Here is a 26,108-nt window from a genome sequence, read left to right as displayed (position 1 = left end):
ACCAGGCCCTGTGGTGTGTGCCATCCTGCTCTGTCCCTGGGCAGCTGCCTGCCTCCCACCATGGAGCAGCTCCTCACGCTGCTGATCACTCTCATGTCTGTCTTAGGGAAAATGATAAATCTTGGAGTTAACTGCTGCCAAAATACTGTACTTTAAAAAACTGGCTTTAAACATTGTCCCCACTATAACTGAATTTGGCATGTCAAGTGTCATACCAACACAGGGATTTGTTGCCCTGAAAGCTCCATCAGAGCTGAGCCAGTCCAACCTGTGACCAATCCCCACCTTGTCACCCAGCCCCGAGCACTGAATGCCACGTCCAGCTATTCCTTGAACACCTCCAGGGATGGAAATCACCACTTCCCTGGGCAGCCCGTTCCAGTGTCTGACAATCCCTTCTGTGAAGAAATACTTCCCGAAATTCATATTGATAAACTCGAAGTGAAGCCCAAAATCTCAGCTGGTGCCACAAGCAGCTCTGACCCAAGAAGCCATCTCATGCTTGGTGCCAATGTGAGGTGACACCGCTCGGCTCAGATCACATCATGGCAGGGCTGTGCTGGCTTCAGCCTCTGCTAAAACCAGCAGCAGCAAAGCTACACTGCATCAATTGCCAGCCCCACTGTCCCTCCTAGTTTTTAAAACCTATGAAAACCCATGTGCAATAATGAGCAATTTTGTAAAAACTATCTAATTGTCACAGCTCTCCATTTATCCTGCTTCTGGTTAGCCTCTAATCACATTAATTGAGAGTATGGGCAGTCATGGACTGGCACAGACCTGCCTTAAAAAAATCAACAAGCAACACAAAAAAGATAAGGGGCGAATTTCCATTTGCTGCTTGGGGCAAATCCTCACTCTGTGCTGCAAGCCTCTCCCATGAGACAGTTCCAGCATGAGCACCCATAGGAGCACTGCGGGTTGTTTGTACAGCAGCCCCAGAGCTGGAACAATGCGGCCGAGGGGCTGCACAGAGCCGGGGCAGGGACCAGGGCCAGGGCCCCGTGCCAGCACTGGGGGAGGACCAGCACTGCAGCCCTGCCCAGCTGAGCACAGCCCTGTGCCCTGGGAACGGCCTGTGCGCTCCCCAGCACCTCCCAGCCCTGCAATCACAGCGACTGGGCCGCAAGAAACAGCACCAGGAGGAAATATGTGCCACTGCTCAAGGGTGGGAATTCCCAAAGCACACAAACCCGAGCCCTACAAGGCAAAGCACTGCACGGCACAGAACCCAAGCAGAGGGGCTCAGGGCATTGCCAGCTGCTTTCAGGACAAAGTTCCACGTGAAATGTTTCCCCTTTTTTGCTGCTGGGCTAACACTGAAGCCGGCGGTGGTTGGCAGTGCCCAGAAATCAGGTGCTCCTGAAAAGCGGGGCGGCACCTCCTGCACACACCGCAGCCCTGGTGATGGGCACGGCTGCTTCACACACGGGCGCCCAGAGAAGAAAAGACGGAGCAGGGATTTCCACGCAATTCCCAGAGGAACGACAATGGGGAGGGGAGAAGAAAAAGGAAGAAAAAAAAGACTTCAAACCGATGCTCCCAGCCCCAGAACAAATGGCATTTTCTCACCCCTCTCATCCCTTTGATGGCAAATAAATTAGAACCACAAATAATAATCCCAGCCCTTCCACAGCGCCTTTCATCTGCCAAGCTCAGAGCTCCCCAAGCATTAATTCATCACGGCTCGTAACACCCTGCAAGGGCTGGAAATATCCCAGTGTTCAGCCTGAGAAACAAACCGGCTCCTGCAGCTCAAGCAAGCACATGTGGCCAGAACACCATGGGAGCAGCCGAATACCTGCGTGCCTGCCCCTGCCCACCCAGAGCTGCACGGGGGGCACTCCCGGGCTCCGGGAGAGGGAAAGGCACACAGTGCTCTGTGGCTCCAGCAACAGAGCCCCTCTGTTATCTGGGAGGCTGAACCCAGACACGACAGAGCTCAGCCAGGCCCACGCCTTGACCTGAGCAAGGGGAACCCCAGAGTGACACCTGGGTGCCCTGCAAGCCACCCCTCATCATCCCAGGCAGAGCAGTGACGCCCCTGCCTCCACAGGACCAGCACTGCTGCAAACAAAGAGCCCAACTCATTTGCTCTGCTCTCTTCCCTCTGCTATGCATTTTTTTCCTTATTTGTTTATAAAAAATATTTGGCACTATTTTTAATTATACACATAATACATAATAATTATATGCTTCTTTTAATTTCTGGCCTCTACTCTCTTGACATAGCTGCAAAATCCAGAGCTGTGCTGTGTGGCAAGTAAATCACAGAAGCCCAGGTAGTTTATTCTGGGAGAGACCTTAAAGATTATCCAATTTCAACCACCCTGCCACGAACAGCGACACCTTCCAGCAGCCCAGGTTGCTCCAAGCCCTGCTCAACCAGGCCAGTAAAGCCAACTGAGGATATCTGGCATAACTATTTCAGCTGCTGTTTCTGTTCCCTAACTTGACTCAGATGATTTTGCCAGGGATCAAGCAATTCCACAGTTCCATGTAACACTGAATTTCCTCAGAGTTCCCGTCCTTTCCTGGCTTGTCTCAGATACAGCAATCACTAATCCATAGGGAGGTGGGTTACTGCTCCAGAAGGTCTCAGAGGAGGCTGCGCACGTTTTGGCAGATCAGTTTGTATGCAAACTGCCTGTTCCATTTTCTCCGCTGAATCCAGTGATATCCTTCATGTGACCACTTCAAACTATTTTGCAGCCATTTCCCAGAGAACTCCAGAGGGATGGATAAGGAGCTTTATCTCCTCTTTGCATACATGGCCAAAAAGATTAACTTGGTCACACAGTTAATGACAGTAATGAGACAAGCCCAGGCACTTAAACAGAGGCACGTGTCATCCGAGGAGGAGGCCCCGTGGTGCACTGACAGTCCAAGGCTAATTTGATCTATCTCTATATTCTTCCCTTCCTTTCTAGGACAAAACAACAAGGCCACTGGAGACAGAGGGGCAGACGGCTCCGCGCCCCTTCACGGCTCCTCTGATGGGCTTCACAGTTCTCATTAAGCCGCAGCCCTGGGAGGCTTCCCTCCCTCCTGCAGCAGCTGGGGCCTCGCCAGAGCAGGAGAGCGGAGCACGGCTTTGTCCCTGCCACTGCTCTGCAGGGACACCCAGTGATGGCAGGGCTGTGCCCAGAGATGACACCGAGGCAGCTGGGATTTGGGGGAAACGTCGGTAAATTGGCTCTGCAGCGTCCTGACGGTTCGGATTTGTGTGAAATCAGCAGCTGCACGTGGCAATTTGTACTGGAGATGGAGGGTGTGCAAGCCCTGTCGCCTCTCCCCGTCCCAGAGAGCCAGCCTGGAGCATCCCTCACCATTCCATGGTGGAGGAGCTGCCAGGAGCCACAAGAGTGTGGTCAGGCAGGCTCAGAGCGTGCCCAGCCCGGCTCAGAGCTGCCCCGAGCTCAGCTCACACATCCAGTATTTTGTTTCTTTGATGAACAGACTTTGTAACTGGGGAAATTTCATTGCTCCATGTTAAAGATGCTTTAGCTGAAGTCCCTGAAGGGATTTCTGGAATGTGGGAGAAATGCCATCTGCTGACTCCAGAGGAAGTGTCAGTGAGGAAATAAAAGTTGGGAAGAATAATATAAACAGACAGAATTAAAATGGAACTCAGCAAAACTCCGGAAAATCAAAGTTCAAAAATCTCCACAAAATGAAGTCATTCTTGCTTAAAAAATAATTTAACAGAAGAAAGAATATGCACTGCAAAAGCAGAAAGCCTGCAGATAAATTGAGGTGTTCTCATACCCTGCCATTCAAATGTCTCCAAGATCAACTTACTTGTTTTTTAACACATCTTCAATAATAAAGAGAACAAAGCATAATGAAGAGTATTTTATCATATATGAAAATCTTGAAGTCATTGGGAATTTGCATCAGACTTACTTTAATTCTCAGAAGTGTAACTACATGCTAATGGGCTGGGAAAGGAGGTAAACACTCAAGCAGCTTTTCAAATTGTACATTAGGTAATGATGGTAACTCAGTGCTTCAAGCTCAGCTATTTATGCACTCACTGAGGCAACTCCAGCAGGAAGAAACTGCACAGTGCAATCTACACGCTGTGGGATGCCCGATAAAGGAAGAAGCAGAAATCCCTTCTCTGGGTAAATCCCTTCTCTGAATCATCTCAAAGCAGTTTGCAGGAGTCACCAGAGCTCAGTTCCTGCCATTGCCACGAAGCTGCCTGCAGCAGTTCCTGCCCTGGGGCTGTTCCCTGCCAGGAGCACCGGGACAAAGCCCCACGGTGCCTTCCCCAGCCCGGACAGCAGCCAGGACAGCGCTGCCACCATCCAGGACAGCACTGCCACCCGCCAGGACAGCGCTGCCACCCGCCAGGACAGCACTGCCATCAGCCAGGACAGCGCTGCCATCAGCCAGGACAGCGCTGCCATCAGCCAGGACAGCAGCCAGGACAGCGCCGCCACCATCCAGGACAGCGCTGCCACCCGCCAGGACAGCGCTGCCATCAGCCAGGACAGCAGCCAGGACAGCGCCGCCACCATCCAGGACAGCGCTGCCACCCGCCAGGACAGCGCTGCCATCAGCCAGGACAGCACTGCCACCCGCCAGGACAGCGCTGCCACCAGCCCAGACAGCACTGCCATCAGCCAGGACAGCGCTGCCACCCGCCAGGACAGCACTGCCACCCGCCAGGACAGCGCTGCCACCCGCCAGGACAGCACTGCCACCCGCCAGGACAGCGCTGCCACCCGCCAGGACAGCGCTGCCATCAGCCAGGACAGCAGCCAGGACAGCGCCGCCACCATCCAGGACAGCACTGCCACCAGCCCAGACAGCACTGCCATCAGCCAGGACAGCGCTGCCACCCGCCAGGACAGCGCTGCCACGTGTGCTGAATCCACACCAAAGTCACCCAGTAGCAGAGATAAAAACTCCTCTGGTTCAGCACCAAAGCCAAGGCTGTGCCTGACCTTGGGGAGCATTTCTGTCTCAAACACAGAGTAACCAATGGGCCAAGCAGAAACCTCAGTCTCCCCTGGCTCACCCCAAGGCAAACCCAATTGCCAGGACACCTTCAGCCCCAGTTCAGAAGCCCCTAAGGCCCCCGAGACAGCCCCTCAGCAGCACAGGGTGCAGCCAGGAGCCCAGCAGGCTGGGCCCAGCGAGGCACTCACATCGATGAGGTCAGACACGTCGTGGATGTAGTACTTGCTGACGGCCGCGTTGGTGGCTGCCAGGTTCAGCAGGTAGTCGTTCCTGGCTTTTGTACACTTCAGCTTGTTCTCAGAATACTTGGCTTGTCTCTGAAAAGGCAGAATGTGGTGTCAGAGCACAAACAGGGCGGTATTGGCACAGTTTCTCCTGCCACAGACCCCCACAGCACCCTGCAGCCTGGGAGTGATGAGGTAATTACTAAAACTTGGTATCTGGTATGAAAACAGGGACCTTGCCAGGGTGGAGGAGATCCCATCTGAACACCCCTCGCACTGTCAGCCAGCCACGATGAGTGCATCCTGCTCAGAGGAGCTTGGAGCCCTTGAGCACAGCTGCTGCTGGGGATTTTGGCATCAGTCAAAACCAGAGGGCCAAATTTCCCCCCCAGAAGTGCTGACATACGTTTGGACTTGCTCCAGATGTGTGCAGCTGTATCAAAGTGGAATCTGGCCCAGAGGCCCAAGCTGCACAATTCAGAACAGGACCCAGAATTCAAAACTGTAGGAAAGCAGATGTGCTCCAGATCTGGGACATCTGCTCAGGCAGATCCCTGCTCTGAAGGCTGAATCAAAAGATTAACCCTTCTGAGAAGTTCACTGTTAGAAATGTCCCAGGGCTGGGTGAGCCAGCAAGCAAAGGTGTCCTGGCTGGGGAAACTGTCTCCTTTCCTCCAAAATTAACACAAAAACTTGTGGAGATCCTGAGGTCACAGGGATTTGCTGAGGCCAGAACAGCACAAAGGGTTTTGCCTAGAAAATCTATCAAATACTGCACTCCCACTCCCAGAGAGTCTACAGAGGAAGAACACTGCTATTTCATAGATCCAACTGGTCTTTTGCTACCAGGAGTCAGTTCCTGAGGAAACCCAAGGCTATTGTTCTTTTTTGAAAGCCCATCTTTAAAGAACACATCCCAGACAAACCCCAGCCTCCCGGAGCAGGGTGTGCTGTCCACCCAGGGCGCATCCCCACGCTGAGCGTGGCACCCTGGTGCACTGCCCTCCTCAGCACAGCCTCTGGGCTCCCAGCTGGCACAGCCAGGCCCCGAGCACGCCACGGCCGAGCTGCTGCTGCAGGAGCAGCTCCCAGCACCTCTCCCTGCGCTGTGCTCCGGCAGCCATCGCCCCCAGGCCCCCCAGCTGCTGTCGCAGCTCCCCCTGCACAGAGACAGCCAGGAGGCTCCACGTGGCTCCTGTGCAGGGCCAGCACCCGTCCAGGCTGCACTGCCTGTCCCTGGCACGCCTCCTCTAGAACTGCTCCTGGCCCTCCTGCACAGCCAGGAGCAGGGATGACACCTGCGATGGCCTCCTTGGGCTGCCTCAGCAGCGCATCAGCCTTCCTAACGCCTCCCAGAGATACAGCAACGGCCTCACAGACAAGGACAAGGCTGAAGCCAACCCCTGCTGCCTGCAGGGAGCCCCAGCGCCAGCCCAGCTCCCTCTTCCTTCCCTCTCACCCACCTTCTCCTTCATCTTCTCAATCTTCTTGACGGAGCTGCGCCGCTGCGGCCGGTCCTCGTGTCGCAGCAGGTTCACACTGATGTCCCCTGACTTGTTGAACTGCTTTTCCTCCTGCTTCTCTGCCTCCTTCAGCTTGCTCTCGGCGCTGATGCTCTCTGCATGGTACATGTGGTAGGTCTTCATCACCTGCAGACACAGGAGGTGATGAGCCCCCTCCCACGGTCACCTGCAGCCCCAGAGCAGGACAGGCCAGCAGCCCTGGGCAGGGCAGAGGGGCCGTGGGGGCATTGAGGAACAGAGTGGGGAGGAAAGCTTCAGAACGAATCCCAGCCCCAGCCCCACTTCTAGAGGCTCCAGGCTGGCCTCAGAGCTGTGATGGCACCCATCCCACTGGGGGGACACGATCCAGCACACACCTGCAGGCAGAGCACCGTGCGCCTGCCAACAGGGAAATCAGGAATAACCTCAGAGCTCTGCAGCTGGGATAAGGGTCAAGCGACTCTGAGGGAGGCCACAGTCCCTCTGAACTCCCTTTTGACCTAACCCCTGTTCCTACACTTGCACTTGCTAAGCCATCAGACAGCCCTTGCTGTGCCACCCAGACAGCAGAACCACCCAGAAGTGGAGGAGCTGCAATCCCCAGGCAGAAATGGGGTTTGTCTCCTGTCACCACCTCATCCTCCCCTTGCTGCCAGCAGCAGGCACAGGCAGGGCCAGCACAGGTGCAGCAGCACCTTCTCCTTCACATTCCTGATCCAGGAGGGATGGCTGATCCTGGAGCACTCTACAGGCAAAACTTCCAGCACAACCTTCCCTTTCAGAAACAAGAGCCCAAAGGGCCCACTGGATCATTTTAATGGAGCTGGCAAGAGGGACACATCTGCTGCTCTGTCTTTATGCCTTTAGTCACACTGTCCCCTTCTATCATCTCCCTTCGGGATGTGGGTGGTTTATCTCACATTGCCTTGGCACAGCACACAGTGCCTGACTGCTCACTGCAATCAGCCTCAGCAGGGCTGGCACACATGGGGACACGCTGGGACACGCTGGGACACTGGGACACGCTGCCTGAGGCCCAAGGGTTAAAACAAGCAGGAACCCCAAAGGCAGGGGATTTTTACACACGGCTTAATGAAGCAAACACAGCTTTCCTCAGCTGCCAGGACGCAGGAGTGTTTGACTTGGAGCAGTCAGGCTGAGCTGCAGGACCCCTCCTCCTGCCAAGCACAGCCCTCAGCCAAAGCAGGCTCCCAACGCCCTTCAGAGTGCACAAACCTGGTGCTGCAGGGACACCCCAGTGCCAGGGACACCCCAGTGCCAGGGACACCCCAATGCCAGGGACACCCCAGTGCCAGGGACACCCCAGTGCCAGGGACACCCCTGTGTGCAGGGACACCCCAGTGCCAGGGACACCCCACTGCACAGGGACACCCCAGTGCCAGGGACACCCCAGTGCCAGGGACACCCCAGTGCGCAGGGACACCCCTGTGTGCAGGGACACCCCAGTGCCAGGGACACCCCTGTGCCAGGGACACCCCAGTGCCAGGGACACCCCAGTGCGCAGGGACACCCCAGTGCCAGGGACACCCCAGTGCCAGGGACACCCCTGTGCCAGGGACACCCCACTGCACAGGGACACCCCAGTGCCAGGGATACCCCAGTGCCAGGGACACCCCAGTGCCAGGGACACCCCAATGCCAGGGACACCCCTGTGTGCAGGGACACCCCAATGCCAGGGACACCCCACTGCACAGGGACACCCCAGTGCCAGGGACACCCCTGTGTGCAGGGACACCCCTGTGCGCAGGGACACCCCAGTGCCAGGGACACCCCACTGCACAGGGACACCCCAGTGCCAGGGACACCCCAGTGCCAGGGACACCCCTGTGTGCAGGGACACCCCTGTGTGCAGGGACACCCCAGTGCCAGGGACACCCCTGTGTGCAGGGACACCCCTGTGTGCAGGGACACCCCAGTGCCAGGGACACCCCTGTGTGCAGGGACACCCCAATGCACAGGGACACCCCTGTGTGCAGGGACACCCCAGTGCCAGGGACACCCCTGTGTGCAGGGACACCCCTGTGTGCAGGGACACCCCTGTGCGCAGGGACACCCCAGTGCCAGGGACACCCCTGTGTGCAGGGACACCCCAGTGTGCAGGGACACCCCTGTGTGCAGGGACACCCCAATGCCAGGGACACCCCTGTGTGCAGGGACACCCCAGTGTGCAGGGACACCCCTGTGTGCAGGGACACCCCTGTGCGCAGGGACACCCCAGTGCCAGGGACACCCCTGTGTGCAGGGACACCCCTGTGCGCAGGGACACCCCAGTGCCAGGGACACCCCTGTGTGCAGGGACACCCCTGTGTGCAGGGACACCCCTGTGCGCAGGGACACCCCAATGCCAGGGACACCCCACTGCACAGGGACACCCCAATGCCAGGGACACCCCAGTGCCAGGGACACCCCAGTGCCAGGGACACCCCTGTGCCAGGGACACCCCAATGCCAGGGACACCCCTGTGTGCAGGGACACCCCTGTGTGCAGGGACACCCCAGTGCCAGGGACACCCCTGTGTGCAGGGACACCCCTGTGCGCAGGGACACCCCAATGCACAGGGACACCCCTGTGTGCAGGGACACCCCAGTGCCAGGGACACCCCAGTGCCAGGGACACCCCAGTGTGCAGGGACACCCCAATGCACAGGGACACCCCTGTGTGCAGGGACACCCCAGTGCCAGGGACACCCCAGTGTGCAGGGACACCCCTGTGTGCAGGGACACCCCAATGCCAGGGACACCCCTGTGCGCAGGGACACCCCAATGCCAGGGACACCCCTGTGCGCAGGGACACCCCTGTGTGCAGGGACACCCCACTGCACAGGGACACCCCTGTGCGCAGGGACACCCCAGTGCCAGGGACACCCCAGTGCCAGGGACACCCCTGTGTGCAGGGACACCCCTGTGTGCAGGGACACCCCAGTGCCAGGGACACCCCAGTGCCAGGGACACCCCTGTGCGCAGGGACACCCCAATGCCAGGGACATCCCTGTGCGCAGGGACACCCCAGTGCCAGGGACACCCCACTGCACAGGGACACCCCAGTGCCAGGGACACCCCAGTGCCAGGGACACCCCTGTGCGCAGGGACACCCCTGTGTGCAGGGACACCCCAGTGCCAGGGACACCCCAGTGCCAGGGACACCCCAGTGCCAGGGACACCCCTGTGTGCAGGGACACCCCAATGCCAGGGACACCCCAATGCCAGGGACACCCCAGTGTGCAGGGACACCCCAATGCACAAGGACAGGCAAGGGGCACTCCTGCTTGGCCCTGAGCTGCTGCATTTCCAAACCCTGCAGATTCTTAACACAGATTCCAGCCACATATTTTGAACTGCCTTTTCTGCAGTGAATGTCACAGGACACACATAAACCAGATGATTCCTGGGCTTTTCTTAAAGAGAAAGACCAGAGGGTTTCGCTGAGCCCTCCTCATCCTCACCACCTACATCTTTTTGTGAACACAGAGAGGGAAGTGGAAAGCAAAGTGCTGCACACCAGCGTTGCAGGCAGTAAGAGGAAAGGTTTCTGCAGCACACAGAGAGGCCCTGAGAACACAACATGACAGAGAAACCCAACGAGTATCAGGGCTCCAAATTGCCGGGGTTTGTGAAATCTAAAGGTTATGGGACAGCTACCCAACCAAAACAGACACCTTAAACAACTCACTGCGCTCCTCACCAGCTGCCCTGCCACGCCGCTCGCTCTTGGAAATTCAGAGCATATTTCTGTTTCTATCTGCCTTGCTTTTGGCCGGGGCCAGGCTGCAGTGCAGCAATCAGCCCCGATCTGCAATTCCCTGGTGCCACCTCGGTGCCTGCAATCAGATCAGGCTGTCCCTGGCCCGCAGTGCTGTGACACAAAGACAAACTGCCACAGCTGCGTCCCGGGGATCCTTCCTGCAAATCAGTTAATTAGCTGCAGCCAAGGAGGAAAAATATGTTCCAATGTTCATTAGTTATTTAACAACACGAGTTGTGTTTTCCATATTAATTACATGTTCTGGATAAAGGCTGTTGCCAAAATACCGGCCATAAATGGCACTGCTGGCAGTCTCCAGCTACGAGGGCTTTGTTCTCCTCATGCCCAAGGTTCTGACCCAGCAGAGGAGTCAGAGCAGAAATGGGGGTCTGTGTCAGGTACAGCTCAGGCCCCTCAGCCTTCTGCCTTTACCAGCTCCAGCTGGTACCTCTCTCTGGAATCCATAAGGAGGAACCAAAGGGACAAAGCTGGTTTCAACTCACAGCTGAACTATTCCTGCACAAAACCATTCATAAGCATCTCCACTTCAGAATGAAAGTCATCCACTTCCATTCTGATTAAAATCAGTGTGGCTTTGGTTCTCTCCATCCAGACTCCACAGGGTGACTTGCATCAGAACAGCAACAAGACTGAGTTAAAATCAATGCGGTTGTTTTGGCTTAAGTTTGAGACAGTGAATGCCTGAGAAGCCTGTAAAAAATTGAAGTTTGCACCCGGTACACAGAATCCCCCTTGGAGAGGCTTAAAAAGCAGCCTTGCCAGGGCACGGATGAGCTGTGGGTAAAGGCCTGGCCAGAGGCAAGAAAATCAACTTCCCTGTGTGACAGCAAAGTGACATTTCTGCCACAGCAGCAGCCTGGTGCCCTGTGAGCCAGGCCCCATCCCGTGTGTGGCTGTGCCAGCAGGCACAGCTCCCGTGCCGCTCGCGGGCACCAGCGCGGGCACAGAGCACACACAGCAGCAGCTCGGCCCCAGGGTGGCCCCAGGCACCCGCAGACCCCCGAGCGGGGACAGCCGGGTCTGTTCACCTGCCGGCTCAGGAACAGAGCTCTGAGCCGGAGCTGCTGGCACCAAGCACACGTGAGGTGACCCCGAGTGCCCCACAGCCCTTTCCCCGTGCTTTTGGAGTGTGTCCCCTCCCTGCTCCCCCTGCTGCATGGCACAGCCAGTGAGTTACCTCAGCAGCAAGGCAAACACACAGCTCCTCCCGCTGCCCCCGTTTCCCAGTCAAACCAGCTTGTTTCACCATTCCAGCCCGTTCTGCTCAGCACACGGAGCAAGGCAGTGAGTGGCAGCACTCTCAGCCCCTGTGAGGACGAGCAGCCTCACCCTGGTCGCTGCCTGCAGTGGGAGCTCAGCACAGCGCTGACCCCAGGGGTCCCCAGGGATGGCCTGTCCCCTGGCTGGGCTCAGAGCAGGCTCTCCACAGCTATGCAGCCCAGCCCTTGTCAGCCTCTCCTTGCTGTGCGTCTGTCATGCTGCTGCTGTAATTAATCCTAATTAGTCACCACCCCTAACACAGCTTGTGACATTCAACCATCAACAACGCGCTCCCAAATCTCACACAGGCTTTTTAATCTGATCTGCTGTCCACCCACACTGCAGGTCTCACAACAATCAAATCCTTCAGCAGCCAGTGCAGGAGCCAACCTGTTAAGCGGAGATTTACGGCAGAAATTTCAAATACAATCATTCACGCTCTGTTGTTTAGACCAGTTTTTCAAAAAGATGAAATAGAATGATTGTTTAGGAATAAACCTACTGCAGCATTATTTATGTACCAGTTACAGATACTACCAAAGAAAGCAAGTATATTATCTCAATTTTCCAACAAAAGGCAAATTTTATATGGTTTTTTTACTCCTAAACCACAAATAAAATAATTTTTTAAAAAAACTTGCTACTGGGCAAGAGGCAGAAGCAACACAAAGGCTTTTACTACTCTGCTATGAAAACCTGCTTGAAGAGCCGTGTCCTGACTAACAGCACACGATCTCCCTGGGAGGCACAGACAGCTCTGCAGCCAAAGTGCTCCTGGGGCAGCAGCTCCCCTATGAGCCAAAGCTTTCTGCATTCCCCAGCAGAAGGTGGAGTTGAGCCATCCCTCCAGGGCTCACAGGGGCAGGGAGGCGTCCAACAGACAACGAGGCCAGCTCAGAGCCACTGGTGCCTGGAAATCACCAACCCAGGGTGTGAGCAGGGCCAAAAGGTGACGAGGAGCCCGAGCCCCAGCAGGTGAGGGCACTGCAGGCACAGGGATCTGAGCGGATCCAACACCCCACTGCCCCAGGGGTGAGGGCACTGCAGGCACAGGGATCTGAGCGGATCCAACACCCCACTGCCCCAGGGGTGAGGGCACTGCAGGCACAGGGATCTGAGCGGATCCAACACCCACAGTGCCCCAGGGGTGAGGGCACTGCAGGCACAGGGATCTGAGCGGATCCAACACCCACAGTGCCCCAGGGGTGAGGGCACTGCAGGCACAGGGATCTGAGTGGATCACACCCCAGCAGGTGAGGGCACTGCAGGCACAGGGATCTGAGCGGATCCAACACCCCACTGCCCCAGGGGTGAGGGCACTGCAGGCACAGGGATCCGACGGGATCACACCCACAGTGCCCCCCCAGGCTCCAGGGAAGCAGCTGGGCACCAGGACCCAGCCCCCGGCCTCCGGCACTGCCACCCCCAGTGAGGAGAGAGGATCTCCCAAAGGATGGAGGGGAAGGATGGGCCACGCTGCAGGACAGCCAGGGCAGAGCCTCCTCAGACCGGCTCTGACAAATGCCTGTGCTCCCCAGGCTGGGGAACGGTGGGATGGGCTCGTGCTCACCGTGTAGAGCTCATTGGTGACTTTCAGGAGCTCCTCGTGCATCTGGAGGCCAATCTCCTTGCTCTGCAAGACAAAAACAAGAGAGGTGACACTGTTACGCTCAAAACACACAGATCTAAAATGAAAATACATTTCAGAGGAATCATAAACATGAATGCACAGCACAGCAGAGTCTCATGCAGTTTCAGAGCGGCTGTGTATTCATTTGAGGTTGATGTTTGCCCATGGATCACCCAAACTGGGTTTCAGAGACCATGAGGAGGAATTTCATACAATTTAACCTATTTACCCTGCAAAACAGATGAATCTAAAATTACAGGCAATACTGCTTTGCCCTTCCACTGGTAAAATTCATTCCCAGCCCACAGCCAACTCCCCATGTGGGTATAACACACATCACTGTCCCCAGTTTGGGGACTGACACAGACTCACTCTGAGACTGGCAGGGTGTACATCATCTAACAGCCTTTTGCGTGCCCTAGGTTGGCATTCTCCAGCCCCACAGCATCACCCATCACTCTGTCTTGATCTGAAAACTCTGCTGCTCTGTGATTAAACACATCTGCTGCTGGACCTGCAATTGCAGCCAACACTGCTGCTTCAGAGCCAAGACTACCAGGGCTCCCCAGCACCGGCATCCCAGGTTCACAATTCCCTTGGCCGTGACCCAGCCCCCAGCTCCTCCTCAGTAGCTCATTTTCACTATTCTGACCCGAGCGAACCAAAGCATGAAAAGGGACATTACAAAATAGCTGCACCACAGTTATATAATAAAGTCTCCAGTTTCACAACAGCAGCAGCCAAAGTTCAGCCAGTTGAGGAGACAGTGCCAGTGAGGAACTCCTGGCATCCTCCTGTCTGCTGAAATGCCAATATCAGGCTGTGTTTTCCCTTCCTTGCCAGGCAGGATGAGGCAGCTGCAGCTGCCAGCCTCCCAGAGCATGGACACAGCCCTTCATGGGGAGCTGCCCAGCGCTGGGGCTTGGCTGCACATCACACCAGCTCCAGCAGCTGGAGGAGCTGGGGTGCGCTCACACTGCTCTCCTGCCTGCCTCTAATGACGCCACAAATCTCTCCGTGGAATCTTCCTGGCTAGGAAATACTTATTACAGCTTGAAGATGTGTTTAAACTAAGTATAGACACCCCCCTCCTCCCTCCCCTAAACCAAACCAAAACAACACTGAGCGGTTTCTCCCAGATCTCCTCAAATAACTCCAGAAAGTTTTGTGCACGTGGGCAGGGAAAACAACATTCCAGCAGGCTGGGTGATGAGAGAAGCCCGCAGCACAGAAAGGTCCTCTAATTCCAGTCAATGGGACAACCTACAGACTTTGACAGCTTAATCTAGATCATTAGAAGTTAGACTTAAAGCCTGGAGCAAGGAGTCTACAGGGTGACAGTCCCACCCGTAAGCACGGTGTGTCTGAGCTGGTGCCAGGGCACCTGGGACAGCCCCAGCCTCAGAGCCTGACTGAGCACACTGCTCCCACCCCATGGGCACCGGGGGGTGCCAGGATGCCGCCAGTGACCACAAGGCTGCACCTCAGTGGAGCCCACGGCCACCAGGAACCCTCATCTGGACTGGAGCCCAGTCCCTGTGCCCTGCCCACCAACACTGACGGTCATCACCGCTCCCAAACGTCTCACTGGGCTTAATTCACAACACAGCTGTGACAGATGTGCACGGCCCAGACACAGCCCAGAGACGTCTGGGGACCTCCTCACTCTCTACAGCTCCCTGACAGGGGGTGCAGCCAGGTGGGGGCCAGGGGACAGGAAAAGAGAAAACAGCCTCAAGTTGTACCTGGGAGGTTTAGGTTGAATATTTGGGAAAAAATTCTTCTCCATTCCTGGAGGAATTTAAAGGCTGTGTGGATGTGGCACTTGGGGACATGGTGGCCTTGGCAGTGCTGGGGGAAGGGTGGGACTCCATGGTCCCAGAGAGCTTTTCCAACCCAAACCATCCTGTGATTCTAATGTGAGTTGTTGCAGTCAGGGTCTCCAAACTGGGCTTGGAGCCCACAGCCTGCAGGGTCACACACACCCTGCAGCCATCCCTGCTGCCAGGGTCAGGCCCAAGCCACGGCTTCCCAAGGGGAGGACAGCACAGGACAGCACAGCACAGCACAGGACAGCACAGCACAGCACAGGACAGCACAGCACAGCACAGGACAGGACAGGACAGGACAGCACAGCACAGGACAGCACAGGACAGCACAGGACAGCACACACAGGACAGCACAGGACAGCACAGGACAGCACAGCACAGCACAGGACAGCACAGCACAGCACAGGACAGCACAGCACAGCACAGGACAGGACAGGACAGGACAGGACAGCACAGCACAGGACAGCACAGGACAGCACAGCACAGGACAGCACAGCACAGGACAGCACAGGACAGCACAGCACAGCACAGGACAGCACAGGACAGCACAGCACAGCACAGGACAGGACAGCACAGGACAGCACAGCACAGCACAGGACAGCACAGCACAGCACAGGACAGCACAGCACAGCACAGGACAGCACAGGACAGGACAGGACAGCACAGGACAGCACAGCACAGGACAGCACAGCACAGGACAGGACAGCACACACAGCACAGCACAGGACAGGACAGCACAGGACAGCACAGGACAGGACAGGACAGGGCAGCACAGGACAGCACAGGACAGCACAGGACAGGACAGCACAGCACACACAGCACAGCACACACAGCACAGCACACACAGCACAGCACAGGACAGGACAGCACAGGACAGGACAGCACAGGACAGGACAGCACAGGACAGGACAGCACAGGACAGCACAGCACAGCACAGCACAGGGCAGGACAGCACACACAGCACAGGACAGCACAGGACAGCACAGGACAGCACACACAGGACAGCACAGGACAGCACAGGACAGCACAGGACAGCACAGGACAGCACAGGACAGCACAGCACACACAGCACAGGACAGCACAGCACAGCACAGGACAGCACAGGACAGGACAGGGCAGGACAGCACACACAGCACAGGACAGCACAGGACAGCACAGGACAGCACAGGACAGCACACACAGGACAGCACAGGACAGCACAGGACAGCACAGGACAGGACAGCACAGCACAGGACAGCACAGCACAGGACAGGACAGCACAGCACAGGACAGGACAGCACAGGACAGGACAGCACAGGACAGCACAGGACAGCACAGCACAGGACAGCACAGGACAGCACAGGACAGCACAGGACAGCACAGGACAGCACACACAGCACAGCACAGGGCAAGACAGGCTGGTGGCAGCAGCTGGGGCCAGCCTGAGCTCCAGCCCTGCCTCTGCCCTGGATTTCCTGCACCATGCAGGGCAGGGCCACAGAGCTGTAATTTTCAAACCCAATTTTAGACTCTGAAATAGAGCAACACAAACTGGCTCAGTTGCTGCTCCATGAGCTACACCTGCACAGGCAGCCACAGGTGGGGAGCACAGTCAAAGAGCCGATTGCTTGCAGACGCTAACCCGACACCTGGCCCTGCTGCAAAGGGGCTGCAGCATCACTGGGAGGCTCCCAGCACCCCAGGGGGCAGTGAGGACGAGTGAGGATGCTGCAGCCTCCTCCAAGCTGAAGGACTTGCCTCTCCTCCAAGCCTGCTGCCTTCCCTTTCTCCAATGGAGAAATTATATTTGTGTACTGACAGGGGACACCACCCAAACATCATTCCAGTTCCTGGGACCATCCACAAAACCTGAACTACAATTTAGGTGCTTCCTTTAGGCCTCACATTCCTCCTAAAACCCACAGCTGCTCACTGAGACAGCAGCGGCTTCAAGTTAGCAATTTATTAAAATTCCTGCCATGCTGGGGCAGCAGCAGCATGGATGACTGGCAATGGACATCCAAGACAAAGACAAGAGCTCCCATCCAGACACTGCTTCTTCATCCAACCTCCATCCAGGACAAAGCAGCACGGGCTGTAATTAAATTCACTCTTGCGGCACATAATTAAATCCCACACTGGGGAATAAGCCAGCACCCTTATTTTGGACATAGCAATGCTCTGTCTCAAACATGTAATTTCCTGCGTCCCATACCTGGAAGAAGCATCATACTTCCTTCCCTCTGCACAGCAGAAGGTCAGAGTGGAGCAAACACCGGCCTGGCAATGGGTGCCTCACCCTGGGTTTGAGTGTGCCAGGACACCTGGGGTGGACAGGGACAAACTGCCTGTTCAGGGACAGGGGGACACTGGGGTGGACAGGGACAGGAGGACACTGGGGTGGACAGGGACAAACTGCCTGTTCAGGGACAGGGGGACACTGGGGTGGACAGGGACAGGGGGACACTGGGGTGGACAGGGACAAACTGCCTGTTCAGGGACAGGGGGACACTGGGGTGGACAGGGACAGGAGGACACTGGGGTGGACAGGGACAAACTGCCTGTTCAGGGACAGGGGGACACTGGGGTGGACAGGGACAAACTGCCTGTTCAGGGACAGGGGGACACTGGGGTGGACAGGGACAAACTGCCTGTTCAGGGACAGGAGGACACTGGGGTGGACAGGGACAAACTGCCTGTTCAGGGACAGTGACCCCACCTGCGCCAGGCTCAGCCAGGGAAGCAGAGGGAGCAGCAGCTCAGCACCCACATCTCTCCAGGCAGATTGCCACGTGTGAGCTCCTTGGTTATGCTCACCCTGTACCCCTGAGCCCTCCCCACCCCTCCTAGGGACTGTTAACATTTACATAATGAGTGCAGGAAACACAAAACCTCCTGGCTCCCCATGTCCCTGCAGCGTGTCACAGGCCATTAATAAACTCTAGATGGGAAGAATTAAAAGTGACATTTCTGGAAAAAAATGCTACTCTAATTTACCATCAAAGAGCAATCTCCAGCACATGCAGCAGCTGAACCACGACTGCTTTAACCCTTCTGCAGCCAGGTTATCTGCCAGCAGCCTCGCACAGCCTGGCCCCCCTTGGAGGGCTTTACCCACCACACTCAAAGCCGGACTGGACACCGGAACACTCAGGACACTCAATGTACGTCCTTGTTTGCAAGCTGGCTGAATTTGTCCTGTGTTTCCAAACGAGACACATCATCCCCAGACATGGACGGGGAAAGCGGAAACACAGTTTAAATATAAATCTCAAAAGCCAGTTCAGAGCAAAACGCGAATGGGAGGAACATTTTGAGACAGAACTGGACTAACCAACATCTACCAAGTATCTCCATTTCTGGAGGGCAGGAGAACAGGAAAAGGGATGATATCCCACATCAAATCAGCCAACACAAACCTGACCTTGCAGTTTGATTTCTAGGTCAGATCTATAAACTAGAGGAAACTGGCCATAAAAATATCACATGAAATTTATTCTCCAGTCAGGCTGAAATTTCAAGATAAGCCCTGATTATGAGCCTTCTCCTGCTGCAGAGGCAGGTGCCCTGTGGCTCACCCTGCTCCCCCACTACAGTCCCCTGATGAAAACAAGGCCACAGAGCCTCCCCTCTGCTGGGACCCTTGGTGCTCTTACCACACTCCTCACCTTCAATGAACAGCTCTGGTCCACCTGACTGTGTGATTCTCAGAAGTCTCTGATGCTCCTTTTTAATTTGGTTATCATTAATAATTCTGTATCATCAGCAGATTTTGTCATCTTACTGTTCAGGCTTTTTCCAAATAATTTATTAGGAACTGCACTGGAACTCTTCTTCTCTTTTTTCCTGCCTTTTAACTAATCATTAATCCAGAAAACAACCCCTCTCTACTCTTCAACAGCTTTTCAAGAATTTCAGCTAAGGCCCTTTTCCAGCGAAGGCCCTACAACCTGCTAATGACAATCTCTGGCTCCTGGAAATAGCTCCACTGAATTTCTGAGGCATGGCTCTTGCCCCAGGAAGCACAGTGACTCCTTCTACTGCCTCATGGCTGTCATGCTGCTCCTGAGCAAGGTTCCACCCAACACGCTGCTCTGACCTGCTCCCTGAGCCCTCCAAAGAGTCTTGGGAAGAAGCCAGCCTGTTTCCACCTCTCCCTTCTCTGGCACTGACACTGAGCACCAGGTCACACCTCACACTCCAGACGTGGCAGGTCTAGATCTCAGTTTCCTTCAAACTCCAGGATAAATAATACCTGGGACGACTTTTAGCGATAGTCCCTTGCGAGGTTTGCTGTGCAACACTGATAACAATTCTATTTCAGACACAAATGCCAGGATGGAGGCTCACGAAGCAGGGCTGCCCAGTCACCTTTTTGAAGAGCCTGATGACATCCTCGCTGATCTGGGACAGCCGGACGATGACATTGTTCATGAAGATGTCGTTCAGCGTGGCGTGGTCTCGGCTCTCCCGACGCGTCTGCGTCAGAACCAGGTACCAGCAGTTCACAGGGGACAGCAGGTGCTGATCTTTCCTAGAGAATCGTGGAAAAGTAAAATCAAAAATGCCAGGTGTACACGTCAAAAAGGCACCCATTTTCAAATGAACGCTGTGGGCACATCACCGCCCTCCCCTGCACACAGCCACTGAGATCTGGGGCATGATCTCCTCTTCCAGCTGTACCAGCCCAGCCATGCAGGCACGTCCAGTGCCACACAAGCACCTGTGCCACACCAGGCCCCCAGCCAGCCCTTCCCAAACTGTGCTCTGGCAGATGGCACAGGAGAAGAGACATCCCTGGAAAGGGAGAGAGTTTTGCTCGTTCTTTCCCCTCGCAGCACCAATACAGCTGTCACTGCTGCAGAATGGCCCCTTGCCCCAGGACACTGTGCTGGCCTTAGTGCACTGAGAAGCGCTCACAAAAGGGTTCTGCATCCAATGTTACCTCAGCGTGTCTGTGCACAGCACGAACACACCCAGGTATGCTGCGGGGGACAGCGTGGACACTGCAGAGCCCCGGGCATGCCCACACAGACAGAACAACGGCCTGCAGACAGCAGGACGAGCCCTGGCCCCGGAGGCACCACGATGGCCAGAGGCAGGCTGGGCACAGCCCGCTGCACACGGCTGCACGGGGACAAGGCAGCACTGCAGGGACGGGAATGCCCAGAGTCACAGCCTCATCACAACAATGACACACGTGAGCAGCGGGGAAGGGCTGCAGATGGGCCTGCTAAGGGCAGGTACACAGCAGGCTGGAAGATAAAAATGTATGAAGGGAATCTATGGGCATGGAATGGACAGCGAGGACTCAGCAGGAGAGAGCACTGAAATCAAGCTGACCCAATTAACACCTCCAGCACTTGTGCTCAGGTCCTTTAGAACCGTGGAGAACCGCTTGTCACCTGTGGACACTGCACAGCAGCAGTTCTAGAATTGCAAGCAATGCAAAGTCCCAATACTGCTCTGAGCTAATGGGTGAGGCCAGACACCCCCTGAGCCTCTGTGGGCTCCACCTCTGAGCCAGAGCTCCTTCAATTCCTCGGTGCACAGGGCAGCACCCAGCACCACACAACCAACACACAACAGCCAGACGCCAAAAGGACAGAGACGATCTGAACAGCAACTCATCAGCAGCAGAGCTTGGCATAAGACAGCAGTAAAGCCTCACACCAGAGAGACCGAGTAAACAGATTAAACGGGATTTAGTAATATGGAATAAATAGGATTTAGCAATGTAACAGCAAAAATCACTGCTCTTGCGGCTGAAACAGGAAAAAAATCACCAGGGGTTAGAGGAAGAAACAGACTGTGAAGAGCCTGGGGCTGGTGAGGAGAAGGGCAGCAAGCAGGCAAAGCCCAGGCTCTGTGAAAGGCACAGAACAGCAGCTGCAGCCTTTGGCCACTGAACTGAAGGACATGAGTTTCATCTGCAACAAAGGGCACAGTTCCAGCTGAGAGACTTTCACGGACACCGCTGGCAGAAACAGAGACGGGGACAAACACTGTGGCCCAGGAGGCAAAGGTGGAGAGCTCGGGCTCAGGTGCTGCAAGGAGAGCAGCCAGGAGCAGCACCCGGCTCCACGCTGCCAGTGCTGCCACACGGTCCCAGGGCACAGACTGTGCCGGGCCCCTCTGGCCTGGCACACACGGGGAGCAGGGACCAGCCCCCAGGTGCGAGGGGCAGTGGCCTCCACAGGGCCTTGAGGTCAGCAGCCAGCAGAATGGCACAAGCCAGTATCCTCACCACAGAGCAGTCACCTCCAAAATGAAATTCTGAGTCAAGGTTGTTTTTCTTTCTATTTTTTCAGATATTTTCTGGTTTAGCCAAGCTCACAAGTGTGGTTAAACTGAAAAGAAGCTGCTTTTCAAAACACATATTTACATATTCATGGATTTCACAATTGCATCACTGGTTTGATTCTCACACAATCCTAGGACTCAGTTCATATTTCCTACTTCAAAGTTTTGTTTCACAATATTTCCACTAAGGATCCGCCTCCCTCCAACACCATACGGCTAAGCACAGAAAAAGCACATACTTTATTGCAAATAAAGTGCAGTACACTCCATTTCCAGAAACTGCTTCCAACCCTGAGCCTGCCAGCGAGCTTGCATGAAACACACAGCACCTGGACAGCTGATGACTGGGCTACACACAAAAACCAGGGCTATAGACCAGGCCCACCACTATTTGCACAATCAAATCAGTGGCTGAATTCATGACCCTTCAAAAAATCAAGGGGTTTGATTCCTTCCCAGTCCCCAGTTCCTATTTTATTGTATTGCTCAGGAAGTGCAATTCACGCAGCACAGGTCAGCGACGCTGCGGTGGAAGTCTCGGACAGACAAACGTCCAAATGTTCCTTCTGTGAGCCCCGCAGGGACGAGACAGACGAGGTGCCGGCTGATGTGACTTCACTCCGCTTTAGGACCGCGACGGACAGAGCAACCCCAGTGCCCACAGCAGCCCTGCCCCCGGAACAGCCACTCACTTGAACTGGTGCTCCCTGGAGCTGCGGATCTTGGAGGAGAAGCGCTCGGCCAGCTTCTCCAGGCTGCGCGAGTACTCCAGCTCGATCTCGGCCTTCCTGCGGAAGAACTCCTGCAGGTCCTGCAGCAGCTGCAGCCGCGACTCCGACTGCTGCTCCAGGCATTTGAACTGCTCCACCAGCTGCGTTCGGATCTCTGCAGGCACAGCACAGGACAGGAACAAGACATCAGCTACGGACACTGGCCAGGAGGGTTCTCCTCCCTTGTCCCAGAGCCAACAGCACAGCTCTGCTGGAGCTCCCTCCAGGCCCTGAATTCTCCCAGGGCTCAGTAAGGCCACGGGATCTGCTGCCCAAGAGAGAGCAGAACAGTGCCACCGACCAGCCTCACATTAAACCTTATTGATTTGTCAAAGCAAACGGTCTTACCACACTGAGACCAACCCCAGAGCTCTCAATTGCCTTTTGAAACCAGAAAACCATATTTCTATCTGTCTGGTACTACCTGAAATCACACACTATTCTCATATAAACTAACGTTTTATTTCTTGATAAATGTCCACGTGAATACCTTCAAGACAGCCAGCAGTGACCTTAAGGAAGCTGGCACTGCCATGCACCCTTCTCTCACCCCATCCCCCTGCACTGCCGGGTTTAACAACAAATCAACCCAGCTTTGGCTCAAAGGCTTAAAAAGTCTTTCACACCCTCCAAATCCCGGCTCAGAAACACCAAAGGTTTCATCTGTTCATGTTTATTTGCTTTCCCCTGAGGACCCTCAGACACCAGGACAGACACACACTGCAGCCCCTGTGACCTTTCCCCAGGTGGGCTCAGCAGCACTGGAGGTGCCTGTGGAGCGTGGGATGGGCTCCTCGGGCAGCTGGTGTCACCTGGGGCAGCTGGTGCCTCCCACAGCACCTGGGGCAGCACCTGGGGCAGCACCCGGGGCAGGCACCTGGGGCAGCTGGTGCCTCCCACAGCACCTGGGGCAGCACCCGGGGCAGCACCCGGGGCAGCACCCGGGGCAGCACCCGGGGCAGCACCCGGGGCAGCACCTGGGTCCCTGCTGCATCCTGCAGGAACAGCACTGCAGGAACAGCTGAGCTCCAGCGCCGGCCCTGCCTGGCACTGTCAGAACCCAGCCCCTCAGTTCAAATCCCCCACTCGGGGGATGCTGATCCCAGCAAGACAGGCAGGGAAGGGAGAGCTGCTCACGGGCACAGCCAGACCCCTTGCCCTGTCTGCAAGAGAAGCCACACAGCACCTGTGGCACAGGATGCGATGGAAATATTCCTCCCCAGCTCCTCCCAACCCCGGGCAGGGTTTCTGCAGCTCTGTGAAGCGCACCTGGCCAGGAGCCTGTGCAGGAGCTGCTCACTCTCCCTGGAGCACAGCTGAGCTCTGCAGGAGGGCGTGTGCAGAGCTGAAGGGAGAGGGAAAACGAGACTAGACCATAGGAAAATCTATTCCAACTGAGAACAATTGGGCTGAGCCGGCTGCAGGGGCAGCTGCACGGCAGAGGGATCAGAGGAGCTGGAATGGCAGGGTCGTGATGGAACGGGTCCATGTGCTGCTCCCAGAGCCCCCGGGACAGGGGAGAGCCGCCCCAGCTCCCCACCACCACTCACCCCTGCCCTGCACAAGGCAGGTGGGCACAGCTGAGGTGAGGAGCTCCTGCACCTGCTCACCTTGAGAGCCTCCACTCCTCCCCTCATGTGCCCAGACCAGCCACGGCACTTGTGGCCATTTCAGTCCACCTAGAGGAACAGCCTCTTTTACAAGCAACCCATGACTCACAGGATGTCCTTTGCCTTTCCCTAAGGCTTGTGAGATCTGTTTTTCTCACTTTGCTCACCTGACACTGGTGAGCAGCCAAGGGCCCCAGCAGAGGAGGATGGTGAGGCAGAGCAGGGATGCTCAGCACAGCTGCTGCCTCTGCCCAGACAGGGCTTTCCCTGGCACTCTGGGCATCTGCTGCACACACACACACTGACACCAGCCCTCACTCACAGCCAGCTGCAGAACTCCAGAATGAAGGACGATTCCACTCCGCTGAGAATGCTAGAGATGCCTTCAAAATCAAATTCTCTGCTAAAAGAATGCAGGAATGGATGGTAAATTGCAAATGAGGTCTCACAACAACTTCTATCAGTGCCTCAGTCTTTATTCTCTCTGTTCCCAGTTTGCTGGAGCCCAGCTCTCTCTGTCCCTGGCACACTTTGACCTTTGTCAACAGAATTTCTTTGTTTTTCCCATGCCCACAATGTGTTGATTTGACACTTCTGTTTCCTTGCAGGAGTTCAGCCAGGTCAGTGCCAGCCCAGCACGCAGAGGCAAAGGACAGGCCCTGTGGGCACAGGGAGCCGCCAGCTGTGACCCTAAAGCCGCCCAGTGACAAGCCATCACACCAACAGTGGAGATGGGCACTGACCCCAGGGCTGCTGCTGCATGCTAAACGGGAAGGGCTTGCGTAGAAAACAAAATGCAAAGCTGCTGGCATCACCACTGCAAAGACAGACGTGGCAGCAGAGAGAAGGACACTGCTCAGTGCTCCAAGGGTCCCTGACGGTCACCACGCCAGGGGACAGCGCCAATAGCTCCTGCACTGCTTGCAGCCATGCTACATCCATCCTGTCCCTTGTGGGGGCATCCACAGGCCTGCAATTCCAACCTTCAACCAACTGCTTTCCACGGTAGATAATCTTCCCTTCAGCAACAAACCCCAAAACTTTACCTCTGGCTCGTCAGCTGGCATCAGCCACCATGGAAGCCAACCCCAGCAGAAGGAAGGACAGCAGGATACCCTGCAGAGCTCATGGACAGGCAACACACGGGAAGTTCAGGATGGGCTATTAAATAAATCCAATTCTCCACAGGCAAACAGGGGAAAATCCTGGGCAGTTAAGACTTGCAAAGGCCGGAGCCTAAACTGACACAGGGGGGCCAGGGGAGCCTGCAGGGCGGGCTGGGTGCTGCAGCAGCCCGCACAGCACAGCCTGCCCCAGCCCGCACAGCACAGCCCGCCCCAGCCCGCACAGCACAGCCCCAGCCCGCACAGCCCCAGCCCGCACAGCCCCAGCCCGCACAGCACAGCCCGCCCCAGCCCGCACAGCACAGCCCCAGCCCGCACAGCACAGCCCCAGCCTGCACAGCACAGCCCGCACAGCACAGCCCCAGCCCGCACAGCACAGCCCCAGCCTGCCCCAGCCCGCACAGCACAGCCCCAGCCCGCACAGCACAGCCCCAGCCCGCACAGCACAGCCCCAGCCCGCACAGCCCCAGCCCGCACAGCCCCAGCCCGCACAGCACAGCCCCAGCCCGCACAGCACAGCCCCAGCCTGCACAGCACAGCCCCAGCCTGCACAGCACAGCCCGCCCCAGCCCGCACAGCACAGCCCCAGCCCGCACAGCACAGCCCCAGCCTGCACAGCACAGCCCGCACAGCACAGCCCCAGCCCGCACAGCACAGCCCCAGCCCGCACAGCCCCAGCCCGCACAGCCCCAGCCCGCACAGCACAGCCCCAGCCCGCACAGCACAGCCCCAGCCCGCCCCAGCCCGCACAGCACAGCCCCAGCCCGCACAGCACAGCCCCAGCCCGCACAGCACAGCCCCAGCCCGCCCCAGCCCGCACAGCACAGCCCCAGCCCGCACAGCACAGCCCGCCCCAGCCCGCACAGCACAGCCCCAGCCCGCACAGCACAGCCCCAGCCCGCACAGCACAGCACAGCCTGCCCCAGCCCGCACAGCACAGCCCCAGCCCGCACAGCACAGCCTGCCCCAGCCCGCACAGCACAGCCCCAGCCCGCACAGCACAGCCCCAGCCCGCACAGCACAGCCCCAGCCTGCACAGCACAGCCCGCCCCAGCCCGCACAGCACAGCCCCAGCCCGCACAGCACAGCCCGCACAGCACAGCCCGCACAGCACAGCCCCAGC

At 56.6% G+C, this 26,108-nt stretch overlaps 1 protein-coding gene across 2 annotated transcripts in view; it reads right to left on the bottom strand.

The window, feature by feature from the left end:
• The window catches only part of SRGAP3 (SLIT-ROBO Rho GTPase activating protein 3), a 71,741-nt gene that overhangs the window by 19,613 nt on the left and 26,020 nt on the right, over positions 1-26,108 (bottom strand). For both annotated transcript variants that reach the window (XM_054280714.1, XM_054280715.1), the window contains exons 2-6: positions 22,174-22,366; positions 19,550-19,712; positions 13,311-13,373; positions 6,659-6,844; positions 5,160-5,288 (exon numbers count right to left, since the gene is read on the bottom strand). In XM_054280714.1, coding sequence (XP_054136689.1) covers positions 5,160-5,288; positions 6,659-6,844; positions 13,311-13,373; positions 19,550-19,712; positions 22,174-22,366 — 734 coding nt within the window. The remainder of the gene's footprint in view (positions 1-5,159; positions 5,289-6,658; positions 6,845-13,310; positions 13,374-19,549; positions 19,713-22,173; positions 22,367-26,108) is intronic.

Source organism: Melozone crissalis, unplaced genomic scaffold (assembly GCF_028551555.1).
Source record: "Melozone crissalis strain CALT ecotype California unplaced genomic scaffold, PUWL_Pcris_2 ptg000029l_1, whole genome shotgun sequence".
Classification (NCBI taxonomy): Eukaryota; Metazoa; Chordata; class Aves; order Passeriformes; family Passerellidae; genus Melozone; species Melozone crissalis.
Note: the sequence above shows the minus strand (reverse complement) of the source record. Positions and strands in the feature narration are given on the sequence as shown.